At 50.5% G+C, this 19,437-nt stretch overlaps 1 protein-coding gene across 1 annotated transcript; it reads right to left on the reverse strand.

Moving 5' to 3' along the window:
- Positions 1 to 2,447: 2,447 nt before the first annotated feature.
- On the reverse strand, positions 2,448 to 3,710 carry LOC119328443 (protein EARLY RESPONSIVE TO DEHYDRATION 15-like). The gene is made up of 3 exons (XM_037601430.1): positions 3,560 to 3,710; positions 3,102 to 3,384; positions 2,448 to 2,976 (listed from the first exon to the last, which is right to left on the reverse strand). The coding sequence occupies exons 2-3, from the start codon at positions 3,355 to 3,357 to the stop codon at positions 2,816 to 2,818; spliced, it is 417 nt and encodes a 138-aa protein (XP_037457327.1). The 5' UTR covers positions 3,358 to 3,384; positions 3,560 to 3,710; the 3' UTR covers positions 2,448 to 2,815.
- Positions 3,711 to 19,437: the final 15,727 nt, after the last annotated feature.

The following is a 19,437-nucleotide window of genomic DNA, read 5'->3' on the forward strand; positions in this document are numbered from 1 at the left end:
AGCCCTACATGATGCTGCTAATCTGCGTGGGCTTGGAGACAGACCTACATGATGAGATACAAAACAGGGGATTCCTACAAAAAAAATGGGGGAGAGAAGGAAGAACCACACAGAAACAAAAAAGAGTGGAACTCACTTCACCGACGCTCTCCCCATCTTCCCTTCTCGCTCTTCAAAATCGCCGCCGCCTGTGAGAAGGTCTGCCTGGGGAGATGATGAATGGGGAACGCTCGAATGAATGTGAGGGGGGAACTGGGGGACAACGCTCTCGAGAGGAATCTGAGACGACGGCGGACAAAATAGAGGACGCCAGCCCAATAGCTCGACAAAAAAAGCAATGACCCGCCTAAACTAACAACAACGTGCACGGGCCGCGCGCGAGACAAAACGACCCGCTAGCGAGTGCGCCAGCCAGGCAACTGCCTTCACGCGAATCTCAAAGAGAGGGCAAGATTCAGCGGCTTAGAGGTTAGATGTGAGATAGTTATTTCACATCTAGATGTGAAATAGCAAATCTGTAAACTAATTAGGTCTGTCTAGGACACATCTAGATGTGACATAGTTATGTCACATCTAAGCTGATGTCCACTATGTTTGTGGGTTTTTTTCTTGTCCTAGTTTTTTTTTGTTTCTTGTTGCTGCATTATATATTTATGGGAGCTTAGATGTGACATCCTTAAAAAATCTAGATGTGAATTAGTCAAACTGAACTAATTATATATGTAACTGAATGCATTTTGTGTGCAAACTTTATTCAACATTATGATACAGTACAAGTTTTACAACACGCTAAAATCATATCCATTACCATCTCAGTTTCCTATCTGCTAGCCCACAAACTTTATTCAGCGGTATGATACAAGTTTTACAACACGCAAAATTAATATCCATTACCATCTCATTTCCTATAGCCTGCCGTTTGGCGGGCAACGCGCGGCAAGCCGCCCCCCTAATCTAGTGCATACGAGGGTGGCTCAAGTTTGAGGCGGATGCGAATATGGAAAGAGGGGTTTCAGGGTGGGGAGAGGCACATTGGAGCTGTGGGACGACATGGGCCACATGGCCTAAGAGAAGATGTCCATAACGACTGTGGGAGCGGAAGCGAAGACCAGAGAGGAAAGGGATTGGGTTAGGTATCTGATGCCATGTAGAAAGTGAGAACAAGAGATTCGAACTGTTGTGTGTATGGATCAATCGTTGTACACTTAAACAACACAACACAATCTCAACTATAACCCGCAGCTAAACAGTTCCAAAAAAAAACTCCTACACAAGCGCGAAGGGCTGAAGAGCTAAGTCAGTTACAACTGAAGGGAATCACGTGTGATGCACTCTGCGAGACGTGCTGCGAGACGTGGCAGCGGAAATAGTTGCCATGGCAGCCGAATCTGAAGGCACGTTCCAACATTGAGAATCAGTGTATATAGCTGAGCTGAACACCATACTTATCATAAACCAATCCAACTTAATATTATCATCTTCGAGCACCAGCTACTTGGGTACCCGGATTCTAAGGGCGTGTTTGGTTACGTTGCCGGCTCAGCCTGGCCCGGCAAGCCTGGGTTTATTGAGCCGGTTTGAGGGGATGCAGGCCAAAAAAAACCAAACGCACATAGTTTGGTTGCCGCATGCCCCTAGTTGCATGAGACAACCATTTTTGACTCAGCGTTTGGTTGCCCGCGTTGTATTAGGTGCACATATGACATGGTGTTTGGTTGCAACTTGCATAAGATGTTGTCACCACTTCTAACTAGTGGTGACCTTACCACACACAATCTAAACATAGTGCCAACTAGTTAAACAAATGACAGTTCATCCCAACTACAATCAAGTGACAGTTCAAATTATTACGAACCATTGGCTGAATAGGGGATAGTTCATCGGTGTTGCTGCTTCATCTTCCTCTTCTTCTTCTGCTGCTGCTTCCTCTTCCTCTTCTTCTGTGCTTCTACTGCTGCTTCTTCTTCTTTCTCTTCTTCAAATCCTGCACTGACCTCTGTTAAGCCACATTGCCTTTGCCCATTCCAACCTCTGTTAAGCCACATTGCCTTTGCCCATTCCAACCTTTTGTTCTTCCAAGCGTCATTGTCAAATGCCTCCACACCATCTCCCGCCATCCCCCCTCGCCCGCGCCTCGCTCCGGCCCGTGCGACCTCGCACCGCACTCAGCCTGGCTCGCGAGAAACTGCCGATCCCAGGATTTCCAGCGAGCCACGCTCTGGGCTGCTCTGAGAATCGTACGGTGCAGGCCCAACAGAAAAACCAGGCTACCAAACAAGCCTCTCCCTTCCAGCGCGGGTCTAGTTGGGCTCGGTGCGGGCAACAAAACACGCCCTAAACTCCCATGGAGAACATGGCCGCAATCAATCAACAATAAATCAGAAGAGAATGGCATCTCAACGACAAACAGCGACGCATCTTTATCTTTAGAAGAAAAGGCTAAACAATAATTAAAAGTAAGCTGCTTGGCCACGCAATAACAAGGGTGCATTCTACTATACATTCTTGTCCAACGCACTGGGCACAACATAACTTACAAGGCAAATCACACTAAACATCGGTTGCATTTTGTTGCCTTTTTCTTAGGTCATTTCATTTCTACTTAATATAATATACAAACGGACGCCACTACTTACTACTCCCTCCGTCTCGAAATAAGTGTCTCAACTTTGTACTAGAGCTAGTACAAAGTTGTATTAAGTTTGAGACATTTATTTTTGGGACAGATGGTGTATTAGAAGAAGGCAGAGCAATGCATCACTGCAGGCAGAAAAGGCGCAGGATCTGCTCGATTCTTTAAGCTTGGCATCCCAACCTAGCGAGGCTGGTGGATGAAGCGGGGTGCGCCACCGCTCCTCGGGCTGCCGGCGTACTTGGTGGGCTTCTCGGTGTACCTAGGCTTCTCCGAGAAGCCACGCAGGGCGTCGCCGCCCTTTGGGCTTGGGGACGACAGGCTCAGTGCCTTGAGCACCCCGTCTGCACATACAGAAGCACATACGTGATGAGCTCACTGCAGTCTTGCTTCATCTTTTATTTGAGCGCCCATATCATATACAGTATGTACACATATAGGCGTTGAGAGTGAATTGGTTGACACGTACCAATCTTGAGTGCCGCTGGCGGCTGCGGCTGCGGCTGCGAAGCCTCGACGGCGATGGCGTCCTCGGCCTCGAAGGCGATGAGGGAGTCGGCCATATCGTCGAGCTGCTGGTGCTGGTGGTACCAGTGGTCGCGAAACCAGGCGCTGGACTTGACGAGGTCCCACCACTGCGGTGAGAAGTCCTCCACCTGCTGTAACGCTGCCGGGATGAAGAGCGGGGCCTCCGGGTTAAGCGACGACGCGACCATGGCGCTCATGATTTCCCTGTTGCTCTTGGTCTGGTCCTGGTCAGATCAAAATCAAAACCACGCAGAGATCAGCGACCGGATCCAGTCGTGAGTTGGCGTCGCGAAACAGAGATGAAACAGGGTTGCAGATCAAGAAACTAGAGCGCGGTTCTTGGCAGATCTACAAACGGTAGCACGGGACAGAGACGGTTCTTGGTGCACGCATGCATACCTTGGATTGGGGTTGGGGATCGCAGGCAGGAGCAGGGTCAGGATACAGAATCTGGATCTGGATAGTGGACCGGGTTGGGTTGGGTTGGTTTGTGGGTGGGAACGATGGGATTTTTATAGCAGTGTGACCGAGGCCTCTCTAGGATGGAAGGAAGGTGCGACCGAGGCTTCCTTGTTCGGCGCTGGCTGGGTCGGACGCAGCTTCCAGCCGGTCGTGCCAGATAGGACGAAAAATACTCACGCGTCCCCAACACAAGAGTGGACCGCCGACGACATCGCCCATGCTTACCACGGGCCATTGACTCACACGGAGCAGCCACACACACACCCGCGACGGTCGTGCTCATAGGACGTGCTTAAATTTTGGGCCGGGCTACTGCGCAGCCATCCGATTAGCGTGCTTAGTTTAGGCCAATTAGTCTGTGCAATGTCTTATACAAGATTGCGGCCAAGGTCCTTACTAACCGGTTAAAATGTGTTCTACCCCATTATTATCTCTAAGAAACAAAGTGCATTTGTCAAGGGGAGACTTATCACTGATAACGTCCTAGTGACGTATGAGTGTGTGCATGCAATAAGGAAGAGAAAAAGAAAGAAGTCATTACATGCGGTTAAGTTAGACATGATGAAGACATACGATCGTGTGAAGTGGTCTTTTTTGCATAATATGATGACACAATTTGGATTTTCTCAGGCATGAACGGACATGGTCATGAGATGTGTTATGACAGCAAGGTTTATGATGAAACTGAATGGCGATGTGTCAGACGGTTTCCTCCCATCGAGGGGGCTTCGACAGGATGATCCTCTATCACTGTATCTATTCCTCTTCTGTGTTGAGAGTTTTTCAGCTCTTCTAAAGCAAGCTCAACAAGAAAAGAAAATTCACGGGTCTCTTTTGGGCATCGCTTGGGGGAACCCAGACGAGGTGGAGGCGCTGATCAAGAGGCTCAAAATGGTAGTCTACTCAGAAGAACCTCCAGCTGGCCGACGTGGTCAACGCCATGCTTCATCGCCGCATCCTCCCACTCCAACTCCAGGACACCCCGAAGTGGGCGCACAAGCCCGAGGAGGCAGGGCCCGTCCTCAACTTCTTTCGCTCCACCTTGGCCGGTATGCGGACACGGTTCTTCAAGCTGCCCAAGGACAAGATCCCCAAGAAAGGGGAGGACCTCGGCCTCGAGGTTGGCTATGACGCCCCACCGGTAAGTTTTTGACTTGCAGTTACTGTTCTTTCATGTTCTCCAAAGACCCCGGTTAACTTTAGCCGACCTCCCCTTTACAGAAGTGGGTCGCCAGGGCGGAGCAAATGTAGTGCCCAACATCACTACCGGAGGAGGAGAGGACTCCCTTGTTGATGGCCCTCCTAGTCGAGGAGTCGCACGTAGTGGCCCCCAAGGGGTCTAAGCCCCTGAAGGACAGGGCGGTTCTCCGGAATCGGGATACTTCTGTTACCCAGTCCGAGGAGACCCATGCTTCCTCCACTCATGAGGACAAGGAGGAGGAGGAGGAGGAGGAAGAGAAGAACCCTCTCACAAAGGGGAAGAGGGCGCCGTCGGAGGACGCCGAGGCTGGGACGCGCCCCCAGCACCCAAAGAGGTCGAACCAGCAAGGCCACAACGTCGGAGAGGATCATACTCTCCGGTGAGTCAGAAGATGATCCCCTTGCATCGGGGAGGAATAAACCGGCACCCCAGAGGTACGTCATTGCTTCTAGGTTTACCCTATATCAGTTCCTTTCGACCAGATCTAGGCTTGCATCAGTACATTCGTATAGCCCGCCAAAGGTGTGCCCTATCGACTTCTCGAGCGGGTTGCCATCTGCCAGTGGGACGCCGGACCCCGCTACTCCTCCCCCAGCTCAAGTAGGGCTGGGGGAAGTAACTTCTAATCCGGCGCCCCAAGTCGACACTGCAGGGGCTGGAGAGCTAGTCGTAATGGCCGAGGTTGATACCTTGGCCCCACAAGGCCAAGGGGACGGGGCCCCGGGGTCCCCAAGAAGGGTTGTGCCAATCGGTGGCCCAGCCGATGTCTACTCCGGCTCCACCACCGCAGCTAGAGACCCTTGTACCCAGCACCCAGGTGTCGGGGTCCGAGCTCTTGCCACCCCCATCTCCCTCCCAAGGGCGGTGGACTGAAGAAATGGAGGCAACCTTAACAGTCTACTCCCTCAAGAAAGAGCACCGCGCTTTGATCGGCGTGACGCTGCAATGATTCCAGTTCACAGAGGCCGGAATGCGCGAGGTCTTCAAGGGCCTCATCACGAGCTTCGAGGTAATCTACTCTCTTCATCGAAAAATGATTTCTATGTTTGGATTTACTTAACCAATCCCTATAACTTTCCTAAGACATCTTTATACATGGCGTCTAGATAGCCTGTTATATTCTCAAACGGCCGTGGCCGCCTGGGCATGCCACAACGTGACCGTGCTTCACCCATGGCTAGCAATAACATGGTATGATATCATTCTTGGGCCAAAATCATGGTTTTTGACCTTGACAGAACAATTGCTCACAAAATGAACTATGCACAAATTTATTTAATGATCTGATCCTTTTAGGAAACACCACCGCTTGTGGCGTTGCTGCTCCACACATAAATTCCAAGCCAGCCAACGTTGCTGCCTTGGCCACAGTCAGATCGAGCTTGCGTTGCTCACTGACATGGCAGGCTGGAAACGCCGAGCCAGCCAACGTTGCTAGAAACACCATAGGTTGTGGCGTTTCTAATCCAGGTATTTTTAGTGGCCGTGGGGATCTTACCCACTACTCACCACTCACTCTCTTCTCCCCCATCAGCCTACCCCGAGCTCTTGCCTTTTTCCCTTTGTCTCCCCACTTGGACCCTCTCAAATCGATTGTGTTGGCCCGTGGATCTGGTGTCATTTTCGTTCCTTGAGGTAAATAGGTAATCTCCTTCATCTCACAAATTCTTACTGGTTGGATTTGTCTATTTGGATGGGTTTTTTCATGTCGTTCCTAACCCTAGTTGTGAACATTGTTCCATAATATGATGTTTGTAGTGTTTACTAATGAGTATTGTTGTTCTAGTAGCATTTACTAATTTGATGAACAATCCTTATGGTTTGGGTTATGCTTAATGTTAGGATTTAGGTTTAGGGTTTGGGTGATGCTTAATTTGTATGAACAATGATGTTCTTAGTGGTTTTGTATGCAATGTGTTATATTTTGCATTGTTTCTTTCTTGTACTTGCGTTCCCATTTTTTAGATGGAGAAGATTGTGAATCTTCATTATGTTGAAGCGGCATTTATGAATGTTGATATTGTTGACAAGTATGAGGAAGTGTTGATATTTGTTGAGAGTCCTAGTTATGAAGAGGTTGTGGAAGAAGCACGAACTACATTAAAGTGGATGGATCCAAGTGACCAAGTTAAATTAGTAGGAAGATATGATGTTGGGATGGCACACAAGTGTCGAATGAAGACAATGTCTATCAAGTCCAATTTGCATTGGGGTGCATATAAGGAGGTTGTTGCATCCTCGAAAGTCAAATCACTCGAAGTGTTTGCAACTAAGGTGGTCAAGCCTCCTCTCTTTCATGTTGACTTGAACCAAACCTTAGTAGATGATGTGAGCCCGATTAGTAGTGTGCCGCCTATCATTGAGCGAAGAGTTGAAGTGGAAGACAATGTAATGAGCCAACATAGCGGCTCACATTTGACACTTGGACGATAGACCATGGGCTAAAGGTGAGTTGTTTAGGTCCTGGAGGGTTGACGGGAAGAACCGCAAGTTTTCGAAGCCGAGATATTCATTCGAGTCACTATGGGAGTATTTTTCCAATTAACACGTTTGAAGGAATCAATGTTGGACTTACTCATCCCCATTGAAAGGCCACTCCCAAGGTTTGTATAGAGCAATGGTGACTGAATGGCCAACAGGGAGATGCTCCCACATATACCTGGCCATGGGAAGCCCGGCCCGGCCGGCCCGGCCCGGCCCGGCCCGACGCTGCCCCCACACCGGGCTCGGGCCTAGATTTTGAGCCCGAAGGCCGGGCCGGGCCGGGCCCAGGCCCGTCATTTTTGCATTTCTCTGAAGGTCGGGCCGGGTCGGCCGGAGCCCGATGGGCTTTTACGTGTTCGGGCCGGGCTCGGGCCCAGAAAACAGGCCCGATGGCCGGGCCGGGCCGGGCTCGGGCCTTGGTTTATTTCGTCGGGATTGGCTAGGCCCGGCCCGGCCCGAGGTATGGCCAGGTATACTCCCACATCCAAAACTGTAAGGCCCCACATAAAACCACCAAGACAAGATTTTGACTTACTCCTCTGACATGCTCCGTCCAACCGCACATTTATACACATGTTAAATGATCACACGCAAGCACCAAATTCATATAATGAAAATGGAACACAGTAAGCATTACCTGAGGGTACAATAAGGCTAGTGCCGCCGATCCCCTACTCCACTTAACATCCCCGTTACAAAGAGGGTCCAAGAACAACAAGGAGGCGATGTCCCCCGTGCCATCCGAAAACACCACTTGGGTGATTCCACAAGTAAGCCCTGGCATGTTGTTCTCCACAACCGCCGGCCCGGCATCCTCCAGGCACTCATAAAAATGATCGGCTAACCACAAGAACAACACACCGGATGGCCTAGGATCCTTGGTGTTATGAGTCTAAGGTTCAGGTTCAACACCAACCAATCATGCAACCCGTTGTCGCCACCCTTCAGACCTCACCTTCCCGGCAAGAGCTCTACCCTCGACCGGAAGACTAGAGATCATCGCAATATCCTCCAAAGTGATGGTCATATCACTAAGAGGCAGGTGAAAAGAGTGCATCTCCAGCCTCCAACGGTTCGTAAGGGCAGTAATGACCGTGGAGTTCATCCATGGCAGCGTGCCTTTAAAGTTGAGCACAAACTAAAAAAGATTCATTCTTATGAAATAAGGCTCGTATCGATGGTCAAATCATAGGGATTCACGCAAATTGTGGTCCCTCAACCGAAGTATTGGAGGAACCTAAAAAACAAATGCACAACTTGTTACTTCTCTCAACTTGTGACAATATGAATACACGAATAAAGATAAATAATTACCTCCCTCTTTCCACTAGCACGACACCGTGCTTCTCCTTGTAGAAATCATCAAGGCCAAAGATATTATCCAGCTCAAACATCCTACATAATAAGTTAGGGCTTGTTAATACAAATGCTTAAAATTATGACCAAATTACATACACAATCGCACATACATACCGATTTTAATCTCTAAAGCAAATACTACAAATCGCCAACCACATTACCAACACCAACTCTTTTCAATCAAAATTATCCCAAACAATTTATTCAAACTAATTAGGAACCAAATATTAGGATTCAACATAATACATTTTTTCTATCTCTAAATCCAATACTACACAAGTACCGTAACAAATACTTCAGCACAAGTAGTATATCTTATTTCTAAACATAATCTAACCCAACTATTCTTCAAACAAATCACAAAAACTCATCTTAGGGTTCCACCATGTTTCAAAAAATGTATCTACAATAGCCAATCTTTGACTCGAAAAAATTGGAGGAATGGAAGGGGAATACCTCAAGCAACTTGGGGACGGTCCGATCTACTCGTTTTGATGGCCAAAGTAGAGGATTTGGGAGGGATTAGGTGAAGAATGGGAGAGGGATGAGTGCCAGTTCGTCTCTGGTAGTTGCAGCTGGGAAAAGAAGAGCCCGACTAGGGCTCCGACTGGGTCCCGCCCATGACCTTGCGCACATTACTTAATCCAGGCCAACAATGCCATAGGGTGTGTCGTTACCAAAGCAGAAACGCCCATGGGCCTTGCGTTTCAAGCTTGCCACGTCAGCGACAGTGCTAGCTCGGCCTGACCGTGGGCCAGGGCAACACTGACTAGCTCGGCGTTTCACTGTGAATCAGTGTCACATTAGCAAGCAACGCCAGCTCGGCCTGACCGTGGGCCAGGGCTATGCTGACTAGCTCGGCGTTTTGGTGTGGATCAGCAGCACCACGGGCTGTGGCATTTTTAAAGAGCCAGATCATGAAATAATTTCGTGAGGAGTTCATTATGTGAGCAAGTGTTCTGACAAGGACAAGGTCAGAAGAGTGATTTCGGCTTCATTTTTGTGTTTGATGATCACAAGAGTGTCCCCACGAAAAGAAAAGAAAAAGATGACCAGGAGCATGATGCTAAAAACTCATACATAACTAAGAGCATATCCAATAGATGGTCCACATTTTGATGGTCCAAACCCGGAGATGTAAAATTTGGACCGCCAAAAAGTGCATTTTGGAGCTCCGAAAAAAGGCCAACTCCAACAGATGGTCCAAATTCATGGTCCAAAAGAGCAACTCCAATAGATGGTCCAAAACCGGCCAGCAGTCGCGCGGCTACTGTTCAGCCGCTGTCCAGCCACTGTACAGCCGCACATATTGCATAAAACATGTTTTAAAAGAACATAAAAAAAAATTCATGTCCACAATATCAAATTATTACATAGTTCTTCATATCCAGGAGATGAAATGCAACACAAATAAAACATAGTTTTGCACAATACAACATAGTTTTGAACAAACAAATAATGAATCTATGCGGATCTTTCGCCATGTCATTTCCAATGCTCTTCCATCAAATCTTTCTGGAGTTGGTCATGCACATCGGTGTCTCTAATCTCGATGTAGACCTTCATGAAGCGTCTGATGCGCTCCTCTTTGCGCATGGGGTTAACATGAATGCCCATCAACTGATAGAAGTTGTAATCTAAATTTTTTCCACACTCGTTCTCAATGATCATTTTATGCATGATCATGCAAGCGGTCATGATGTACCAAAGGATCTTTTGATCCCAAAATCTAGATGGTCCTCGCACAATAGCTAATTGGGATTGCAAAATTCCAAATGCCCTCTCAACATCTTTTCTAGCCGCCGCTTGTGCATTATGAAAGACAGGTTCTTTCTTACCTTCAGGTTTTACAACTGGCTTGACGAATGTACTCCACCTCGGGTAGATCCCATCTGCAAGATAGTACCCATAGTTATAGGTGCGGCCATTTGCTTCGAAGGTCACCGGTGGTGCTTCTGCATTTGCTAAGTTGGCAAAGAGAGGTGACCGGTCGAGCACGTTGATGTCGTTGCAAGAACCGGGCATACCAAAATATACATGCCAAATCCATGTTTCATGATCAGCAACTGCCTCAAGAATGATAGTGGCATCCTTCCCGCGACCCTTGAATTGTCCATGTCATGCTTTTGGACAGTTCTTCCATTTCTAATGCATGCAATCCACAGACCCGAGCATACCTGGAAACCCTCAAGCTTTGTTCATCTCCAAAAGCCTCTGAGTGTCCTGAGCATTGGGTGCTCTCAAGTACTATGGACCGAACACTCTACCATAGTTATTGCATATTGCTTGACATATAAGATAGAAGTGCTCTCTGCCATCGCCAAGTTGTCATCAATGTAATCTGCCGGAACACCATTTTCCATCATGCGCAAAGCGGCAGTGACCTTCTGCTCAATGCTATGGCCAAGCAACCCGACATAGTTCCTTCTCTGCTCGAAGACTGGATTATGCTTCTTAACGGAATTGCAAATGTGGAAGAACAAGTCTTTCGACATTCTGAAACGGCGTGGAAAGTAATTCTCCAGAAAAATAGGTGATGATGCAAAGTAGTTGCGCACCAACCTTTTGTGCGCATCAATCCGTTCTCTCCGAATGAACGCACGACCATAAACGGAACCATCGTGCTTCGGTTTCTTCCTCTTGTGCATGGCCACTAGCAATCTCAACATGGCACCCGCAGGGTTTGGGTATGGGTATTACGTGTCCATACCCGCACCCGTCTCAAAATTTTCCGCCCATACCCATACCCGTACCCGCACCCCGGGTTTCAAACTGTTTCCATACCCGTACCTGGCTGGGTACGGGTAATACCCGCGAGTAAAAATACCTAGCTAGGCGTGTCTACTTGAGCATTTACATTTCAGTATTTTGACACATATTGACAGCATCCCATGACATATATACAATATTTCAGCACATATACCCAGCTAGGAGATCAGGAGAAGGACCAGGTCGGAGGCAGCTGGTTGCTTTGATGTAGGCAACGGTGGTGGCTTGGCGGCGGCGCGACACCGACCACATAGGTTTAGCAAGTGGGCGTGATTTGGTGATGTGTGAGACGGCGCAATGGGGTGGGGCACAGTTTTGGATAGGAATTTGAAGGGGGTGGCGCGTGGCTGGGTCCAGTGGCAGCTTAGGGTTTTTTCATCTAAGTCAATGACACATGGGACCTACTTGACAGGGTTATTATTATATGGGTTTGAGGGTTCGCGGGTATGGGTATTGCCTTCCCATACCCATTGTGTATGATTTTTCCCATTTAAAAACCCATGGGTATTTTAATTTCCCATACCCTTACCCTAATAAGGTTTTTACCTGTCGGGTTCGCGGGTAGTGGGTACCCATTGCCATGTTGAACTAGCATAGCAATCTCCTCTTCTTCATGCAAATCAAATTCCTCGTCTGACGATGGATCATCCATGAAAGAGGAGTCAACCGAGCTCATATACAATGCACACAACCACCGTCAAACATACTATCCAATCCCAAGTTAAATCATCAAGTTTCGTCATTTCTTTAACTTGGGGAATTCCGTCGAACACCTTGTGCGCGCGGTGGAAGAAGATGGCCGCCGGTTAGATTGGCTGCTGCCGATGGCTGCGGTCGGCTCCGGACGGTGGCGGTGATAAGAAATGAGCTTGGAGGCCGGCCAAGAGGAGCTCGGCAGGCGGCGAAGAATAGTTCGGCAGCCGGGTGAAGGGCTTGGTGCGGCGGTCGTGCGGCCGGCGCAACGGCCGTGGATAGGCTCACGACCGACGGGGAGGAGGTCGGCGGCAGCCTAAGACCCAGCAGAGGCCTACGGCGGCAGCTGGACCGCCGGGGGCGCCGAATCCCGCGCCGGCTGATGAGGATACAGACCTAGGGTAGGGTCACAGGCCTGACCTATACGCCTACCTAAGGTCACTACCCTAGAAGCAAAGAAGCTCAAGAGATAACAAGGGGTACCCAGTAAAGATGCCGAGTGCAATCCACTCGACCAACAAACCACTCGGATACTCCTCCTTCCCGAAGTCACACGACCAGTCGACCACTCGACCATGCAAGAAACCACTCGACCTACTGAAGACCAGGAGTCACTCAGAACTGCAATGGTCAGGCGTTCACTCCGTAGTCTTTAAGATCATTAATAACACTTATGGCTGGTGTTATCAGTAACGCCCCGTCTTTATGTACATTGAACCCCTATAACGGAGGTGGGCTGGGGTCCTAGCGCACTCTATATAAGCCACCCCCTCCTCTGGGACAAGGGTTCACACCCCCTGTAACACCACACACATCTAATCCAATCGACCACCTCCTGGCACCGAGACGTAGGGCTTTTACTTCCACCGTGAAGGGCCTGAACTCGTAAATCCTATGTGTACAACTTCACCATAGCTGAGATATTGCCTCTCCATACCTACCCCCCATTCTACTGCCAGTCTTAGGACCACAACAGTTGGCGCCCACCTTGGGGCAGGTGTCTTAGCGATTTTTTGGTGAAGTTGCGATTTTTTCGATCCCTATCATCATGGTTTCCGGCATGGATTAGCTGAGGGCCGCGAGATCCGTCTCGGCGTGCTCGTCTTCATCGCCGACGACTCCGCTTGGCTTCAGGAAGCTCCTCTTGACATCGAGGAGCTCCCCGTCCATGGGGCGACGCACTTTCATGTGTGCATACGTGGCGTCCTTCTCCGGCAGCCGTCGACCCAGTATCGGTCGGCTCCCGTGGTGTCCTCACTCCCCGCTGTTCGCTGTCGCAAGCGATCCAGCGGTGGGTGAAACATGCGGTGGCTCGTCAGTCGGCCACCCATCAAGTCGCGGCAATCGAGCCTGACGAAACTCTCTATGGCCTATTCGACCTGTCGACTGGCTCCATTGAGACCGCATCCGAGTGCGATAGCAGCGACCCTGCAGCTGAAGTCTTGATGGTCGACGGACCACGTAGTCCGCCTGGCTTCCGCCGTGATGACGGCGGTGATGGTGGCGGTGATACGTCGCACGTTCACGAGGAGTACCATCCCGAACCCATCTCTTCACAGCAGAGAGAAGAACTTCGTCACCGCAACATGGATGCACTCCACATGCCCATCGTTGGGGAAACCCCCAAGGCTCGGGCCTTGGAAGAGGTGCGCCTGGCTAATTTGGCTGAGCGCACTCGACTGGAGAACCTTCAGCGTGCACTTGACGAGCGTGCTCGGGAGCGGATCCCCGATTCCAATCGACGATAGCTTTTTCCGCCTCAACCTAAGGTATACCGCACTCTGATTCAAAATCTCATAGCTGCGGCCCGTATAGCAGAGTCAATTCAGCCTTCCTAGTCGGAGGCTGGCAGAGGTCTGATGCAGATCCGGGCCTTACTCCGGGCAGCAGGAGAACAGAACACAACAGTGTCTCAGTCGTGGAATAGGATTCATAGCAGGTCCGTGATGGCGGATACAGTTCAGTCGGCCCACAGCCCAAGATCGCCCCTGCGCCATGAAGGTCGTGGGCATCAGCACGATCAGTACAGGAACCATGGGCAGCATGATCACCGACTCGGCCGTGACGACCGTCGTCGAGTGCCCACTGTCGTGGATCTAAGTCTGACAGTAGAGTGGGGGGTAGGTATGGAGAGGCAAGGTCCTAGCTATGGAGAGGTTGTAAACACAAGAGATGTACGAGTTCAGGCCCTTCTCGGAGGAAGTAAAAGCCCTACGTCTCGGAGCCCGGAGGCGGTCGAGTGGATTATGTGTATATGGATTACAAGGTGCCGAACCCTTCTGCCTGTGGAGGGGGGTGGCTTATATAGAGTGCGACAGGACCCCAGCCAACCCACGTAATGAAGGGTTTAAGGTACATTAAGTCCGGGGCGTTACTGGTAACGCCCCACATAAAGTGTCTTTACTATCATAAAGTCTACTTAATTACAGACCGTTGCAGTGCAGAGTGCCTCTTGACCTTCTGGTGGTCGAGTGAGTCTTCGTGGTCGAGTCCTTCAAGTCAGTCGAGTGAGTCCCTCGTAGGTCGACTGGAAGGTGATCTCTTCTAAGGGTGTCCTTGGGCAGGGTACTTAGATCAGGTCTGTGACCCTACCCTAGGTACATGACTCCATCATTAGCCCCCGAATGGATTGAGGCTTGAGTGATGAAGGAGTTGATGCTGTTTCTGATTAGCCTTCGCATACTGGTCGTGCGTTGTTTTGAACCAAAAAATCTCTTCGTTGATAGTGAACAACTTTTCTTCAGTCGACTCGATCCATTCTTTTCCTTCGTCGAGTGATCTTTTGGACTTCGCCGATTTCCGAGCGACGGATCGCAGGAAATCCCGCGTCTGGCAGACCGATCTGCCGTTCGCGGATTCCGCGGGATACGAAATTTGGGGAAGCGCGCGAAGCGGGGCGGACCGCGGCGCTCGGATGGGACAGGGCATAGACGCCTCGATCCCCGTGCCGCTTTTTTCGCCACGTATCACGTCAGCGCAACTGTTTCGGGATATGATTAGATCGACCGGGCCCACCTGTCATCTACTCGGAAGGGACCTTATAAATGCGCCCGGTGAGGGTTTTTTGAGCAGTGCCTCAGCATCTCTCTCTGCTCCCTTCGTCTCCGCCCAACGCGCTCGCTCTCGCCTCCGCACAACTTCTCCTCGCGCGTCTCGCCGGCAGCCATGGTCAAGGAGAAGACGGCGGCGCTGGAACGCGCGAAGAAGGCATCGGCGACGGAGAAGGCGAAGGGGAGATCCACCAGTCGCGGCGGGTCTTCGTCTAGATCTCGCCTGCCGAAAGGCTGGGTCCAGGGAGATTGGATCCAATCGACCATCACGGAGAAGGATCTCCTCGACATGGCCAACGAGGGCCTGATCCCTCATGGAGCTGCAAGGCTTCCGGGGAAAGAGTGGCAGCCCCAGCCGGAAGAGGGTGAGTGCGTGCTTCTGGCTACCCATGTCGACCGCAGATTTTCTTTGCCGCCGAGCATTTTATTCCGTGGTTTCTTGAACTTCTTTGGGGCGCAACTCCACCACTTCACCCCAAATTCTATCGCCTATCTTGCCGCGTTTGTGTCCATGTGTGAGAGTTTTCTGGGTTGTCGACCGCACTGGGGCTTGTTCAAGCACATATTCACGTGTCGCTCTCAGACTGTGAAGAAGGCGAGCCCAGGCGACGAAAAAACCCGAGTTGTCCAAATGTGTGGGGGTCTGGGGATCCAGGTGAGGAACAAGAGCACCTTCCCAGCCATGACATTTCCCGAGTCAGTCAGAGGCTGGCAGTCGACCTGGTTCTACTACCAGGATCAGCCGACGCCGGGGCAGTCGAGTGGACTCCCTCAGTTCACCATGGGCCGAGTGAACAAGCTCTCCTCTCTGAAGGTGATTCCGGAGGAGAAAGCTGACGTGAAGATGCTGATGGAGCGTGTAGTTTAGTTGGTTCGGGAGGGAGTGACGGGTATGGATCTCCTAGAGGTTTTTCTTAGGCGTCGTATCCAGCCTCTTCAGTTCCGGAGCCATTGCATGTGGTTGTACTGCGGGACTGAGGATGTGACTCGGGTCAATCCAGAAGCAGTCGACGATGCCACTCTGGAAAGGTGGATGGCCGCTGTTACTAGGAACAAGGATAACCCTCGCGGAGCCAGAAGGATTCCTCCACTCGACCACCACAGTGATCCAAACAAGGTATGTCTACTCCACTTCCCATTGTATTCTTGTCACATTTATTTCTGTTTTCTCTGCCGATCGGTCGACTGATCTTTGTCTTGATGTCTATCAGGCCCTCACTGAGCTGTACTCGATGCCCAATGGAGCACAGGCTCCGACTGAGGAGGGAGAAGCGAGCGGGGGCGAGAGCCAGGAGGAGGAGTGGGACTCGGACACCGCTGAGGATGATGATGATGATGATGACGATGATGATGATGATGATGATGAGGACGAGGAAGAGGAGGAGGAGGAGGTTGCACCACCGCGCTCGGAAAGGCGGTCGAAGCTTGTCCATGACCCTGCGACTGAACGTGGCAAGGGGGTTGCGACTGTCACACAGTCGACCAAGCGCCCTCGTACCACCTCTCCGGCACCGACTGAAAAGGCGTCGAAGCAGCCCAGGGCGGCCCCGTCAAAGCCGACCAAGCTCCTGCCGAAGATGAAGGTGTCCATCCCCACCATATCAGGGTAATCATGCTGCTTAAGTCTTCTTGTTTTGTGCGAACTTTATCTCTGGTTGGCGCTGGAGTTAGTCGACTGATTCTTTGGAGTTGCAGTGCTGCTACTTCTGAGACCTCAGCCCGGGCTGACGACCATGAGATGGAGGACGCAGCAACCTCAAAACCTGGTACTATACTCTTGACACCGTTTCTAGTCGACTGACTCATGATCTCTGACTCTGATTCTTTTCTGTAGCTCCATCCAATGTTGTTATCACTCTCCCTGATGATGATGAAGATGAGGAACCGCTGAAGCACAGAAGGAGTAGGAAAGCGTCTGCCGGCAGGGTGCCCCAGGATGTGACGGTGCCTGAGACTCTGGTCGCGGAGGAAGAGAACACCACTCGACACACTGTGTCCTTCGCAGATCCACTGACGAGTGCTCTGCAGCCCTCCCTCTTCACGACGCACCACGTCCCAGAGGACCAAACTGGCGCCATGAAGGAGGCGATACGCCAGGCAGGGATCATGATGGTGCAGTTGAAGACCATCCGGGATGCGAGCCAGGCAGCTTACGACGCCAGTTCCGCCCTTCAAAGCAATGTTCAGGTCAGTCGACCACCACTTGTTCTGTTAGGATATGCTATCAAAAACTTTTCTTTCCAGAACTTATAGTAATCACCCACTGGGTGTGTCGATTTAAACTCCGTGTTAGCGGGGGCACGCTGAGTGCACCCGCTGGGTGTAGTCCCCAAGGCTAAGGTCGACTACTGGCAGTCGGCCTTAGGCTTTATAAGTTCAGTCTTTCTGTCATTCGACTATGGCGAATGGATTTCGCAAACCGGTGGGGGCACGCTGAGTGCACCCACTGGGTGTAGTCCCCGAGGCTAAGGTCGACTGCTCGCAGTCGGCCGTAGGCTTTATAAGTTCAGTCTTTCCGTCATTCGACTATGGCGAATGGATTTCACAAACCAGTGGGGGCACGCTGAGTGCACCCACTGGGTGTAGTCCCCGAGACTGTGGTCGACTGCTTGCAGTCGATTACAGTCTTAAAGAATACATCTTGTTTTTTTTTGAGGTCGACTGGTCGACTCTGTCTTCAATAGGATTAGTGGGGGCACGCTGAGTGCACCCACTGGGTGTAGTCCCCGAGACTACGGTCGAATGCTTGTATTCGGCTGTAGTCTTAGAAACGCATGATTTTTCCCGTTCCACTCAGAAGTGAATTATCTTTGACATTTAGTCGATTGATTCTTCGCAGAGATCCTGTGACCTTGCAGCTCGCTACACTGAGCTAGAAAACAAGCACATTCAGCTCGAGCTGGATTTGAAGCTGGCTCAGGAGAATCTGACGAAGGCAAAGGAGGAGACCAAAGGTATGTTTGGTGAGACCTCGACTACTGCTTTTTCCCTTTATTTGTTTCAAAATCTGATCTTGCTGTAACTTGCAGGTAAGGTGAAGGAGGCCCAACAGAAAAAAGACCTTGAACTAGCTGAGAAGATCAAGCTTGCTGACGAGAAGTTAGCTTCAGTCACCCAGCTTGAACAAGAAAATACCAATCTGAAAGCTGCTCTTGGGAAGAAAAATGATCTGGAGGCCTTCCTGAGTGGTCTTGCCAAGAAGCTGTTTCTTATGCTTGAAGGTAAACCTTTATGCTCAACAATCATTTTCGACTGTGATTTTTCCATTCGACCGTTGCCTTGACTCGGTGATCGCCCTTGCAGAATTTTGTCGAGACTTTGAAGAAGAGACTAGCCGGCTGGAACCAAACCTTGACCCCGTCAATTCTCCGGTGAACGACGAAGTTGCCATGAATGTTTTCCGACTGGAGTCCCGTGTCGCAGCTGTCGTGGACTACCTCGCAAGGCTAAAGGTCGCCACATCTCGCATCGACTCAACGCTCTGGCCCAGGGAGACACTCCAGCACGACCTCGAGTCGCTGATGGCTCGCTTGAACACAGTCCCTGGTCGAGTGCAGGAGTGGAAAAAGTCCTCGGCTCGTTGCGGTGCAGATGTTGCTCTGTGTCTGGCCCGAGTCCACTGCAAAGATGCGCGAGAAGACAAGCTGGCGGCCCTCCGGGTGGCCAACACCAAGAAACACGACTTCCGGTCCTTTATGGAAACTTTCATTGCTGCTGCCACTCGGATCGCAGATGGAATTGATCTTGATGAGTTTGTTGCACCTTCCAGCCCTCCACAGGAGGGGTAAAAAACTTCTTTTAAGCTCGAAGCTTTGAATTTGCCTCGGTATGCCGAGTGGAGTTGTAACCGATAAACCTTAACAGGCTTAGCGCCTGAGCACTTTCGGTTCCTTTAGGTATCGTTCTGAACTTGAATTTGATGTTTGAATATGATTGCTTTTGGCTTGAAATGTCTTTTGCAGGTTCAAAGCAAGACGCTCACTGTAGTCGACTTATTCCTTAATCCACTTAGGCGAGCACTGGGCTGCAGCTAAGCCCCCGAGTGAGAGGTTTGCTCTTCACTCGGTAGGACTTTCATATCTTAGGCGAGCACTGGGCTGCAGCTAAGCCCCCGAGTGAGAGATTTGCTCTTCACTCGGTAGGATTTTTATATCTTAGGCGAGCACTAGGCTGCAGCTAAGCCCCCGAGTGAAAGGTTTGCTCTTCACTCGGTAGGATTTTTATATCTTAGGCGAGCACTGGGCTGCAGCTAAGCCCCC

The sequence above is a fragment of the Triticum dicoccoides genome, chromosome 1B, assembly GCF_002162155.2.
Source record: "Triticum dicoccoides isolate Atlit2015 ecotype Zavitan chromosome 1B, WEW_v2.0, whole genome shotgun sequence".
In the NCBI taxonomy this organism is placed as follows: domain Eukaryota; kingdom Viridiplantae; phylum Streptophyta; class Magnoliopsida; order Poales; family Poaceae; genus Triticum; species Triticum dicoccoides.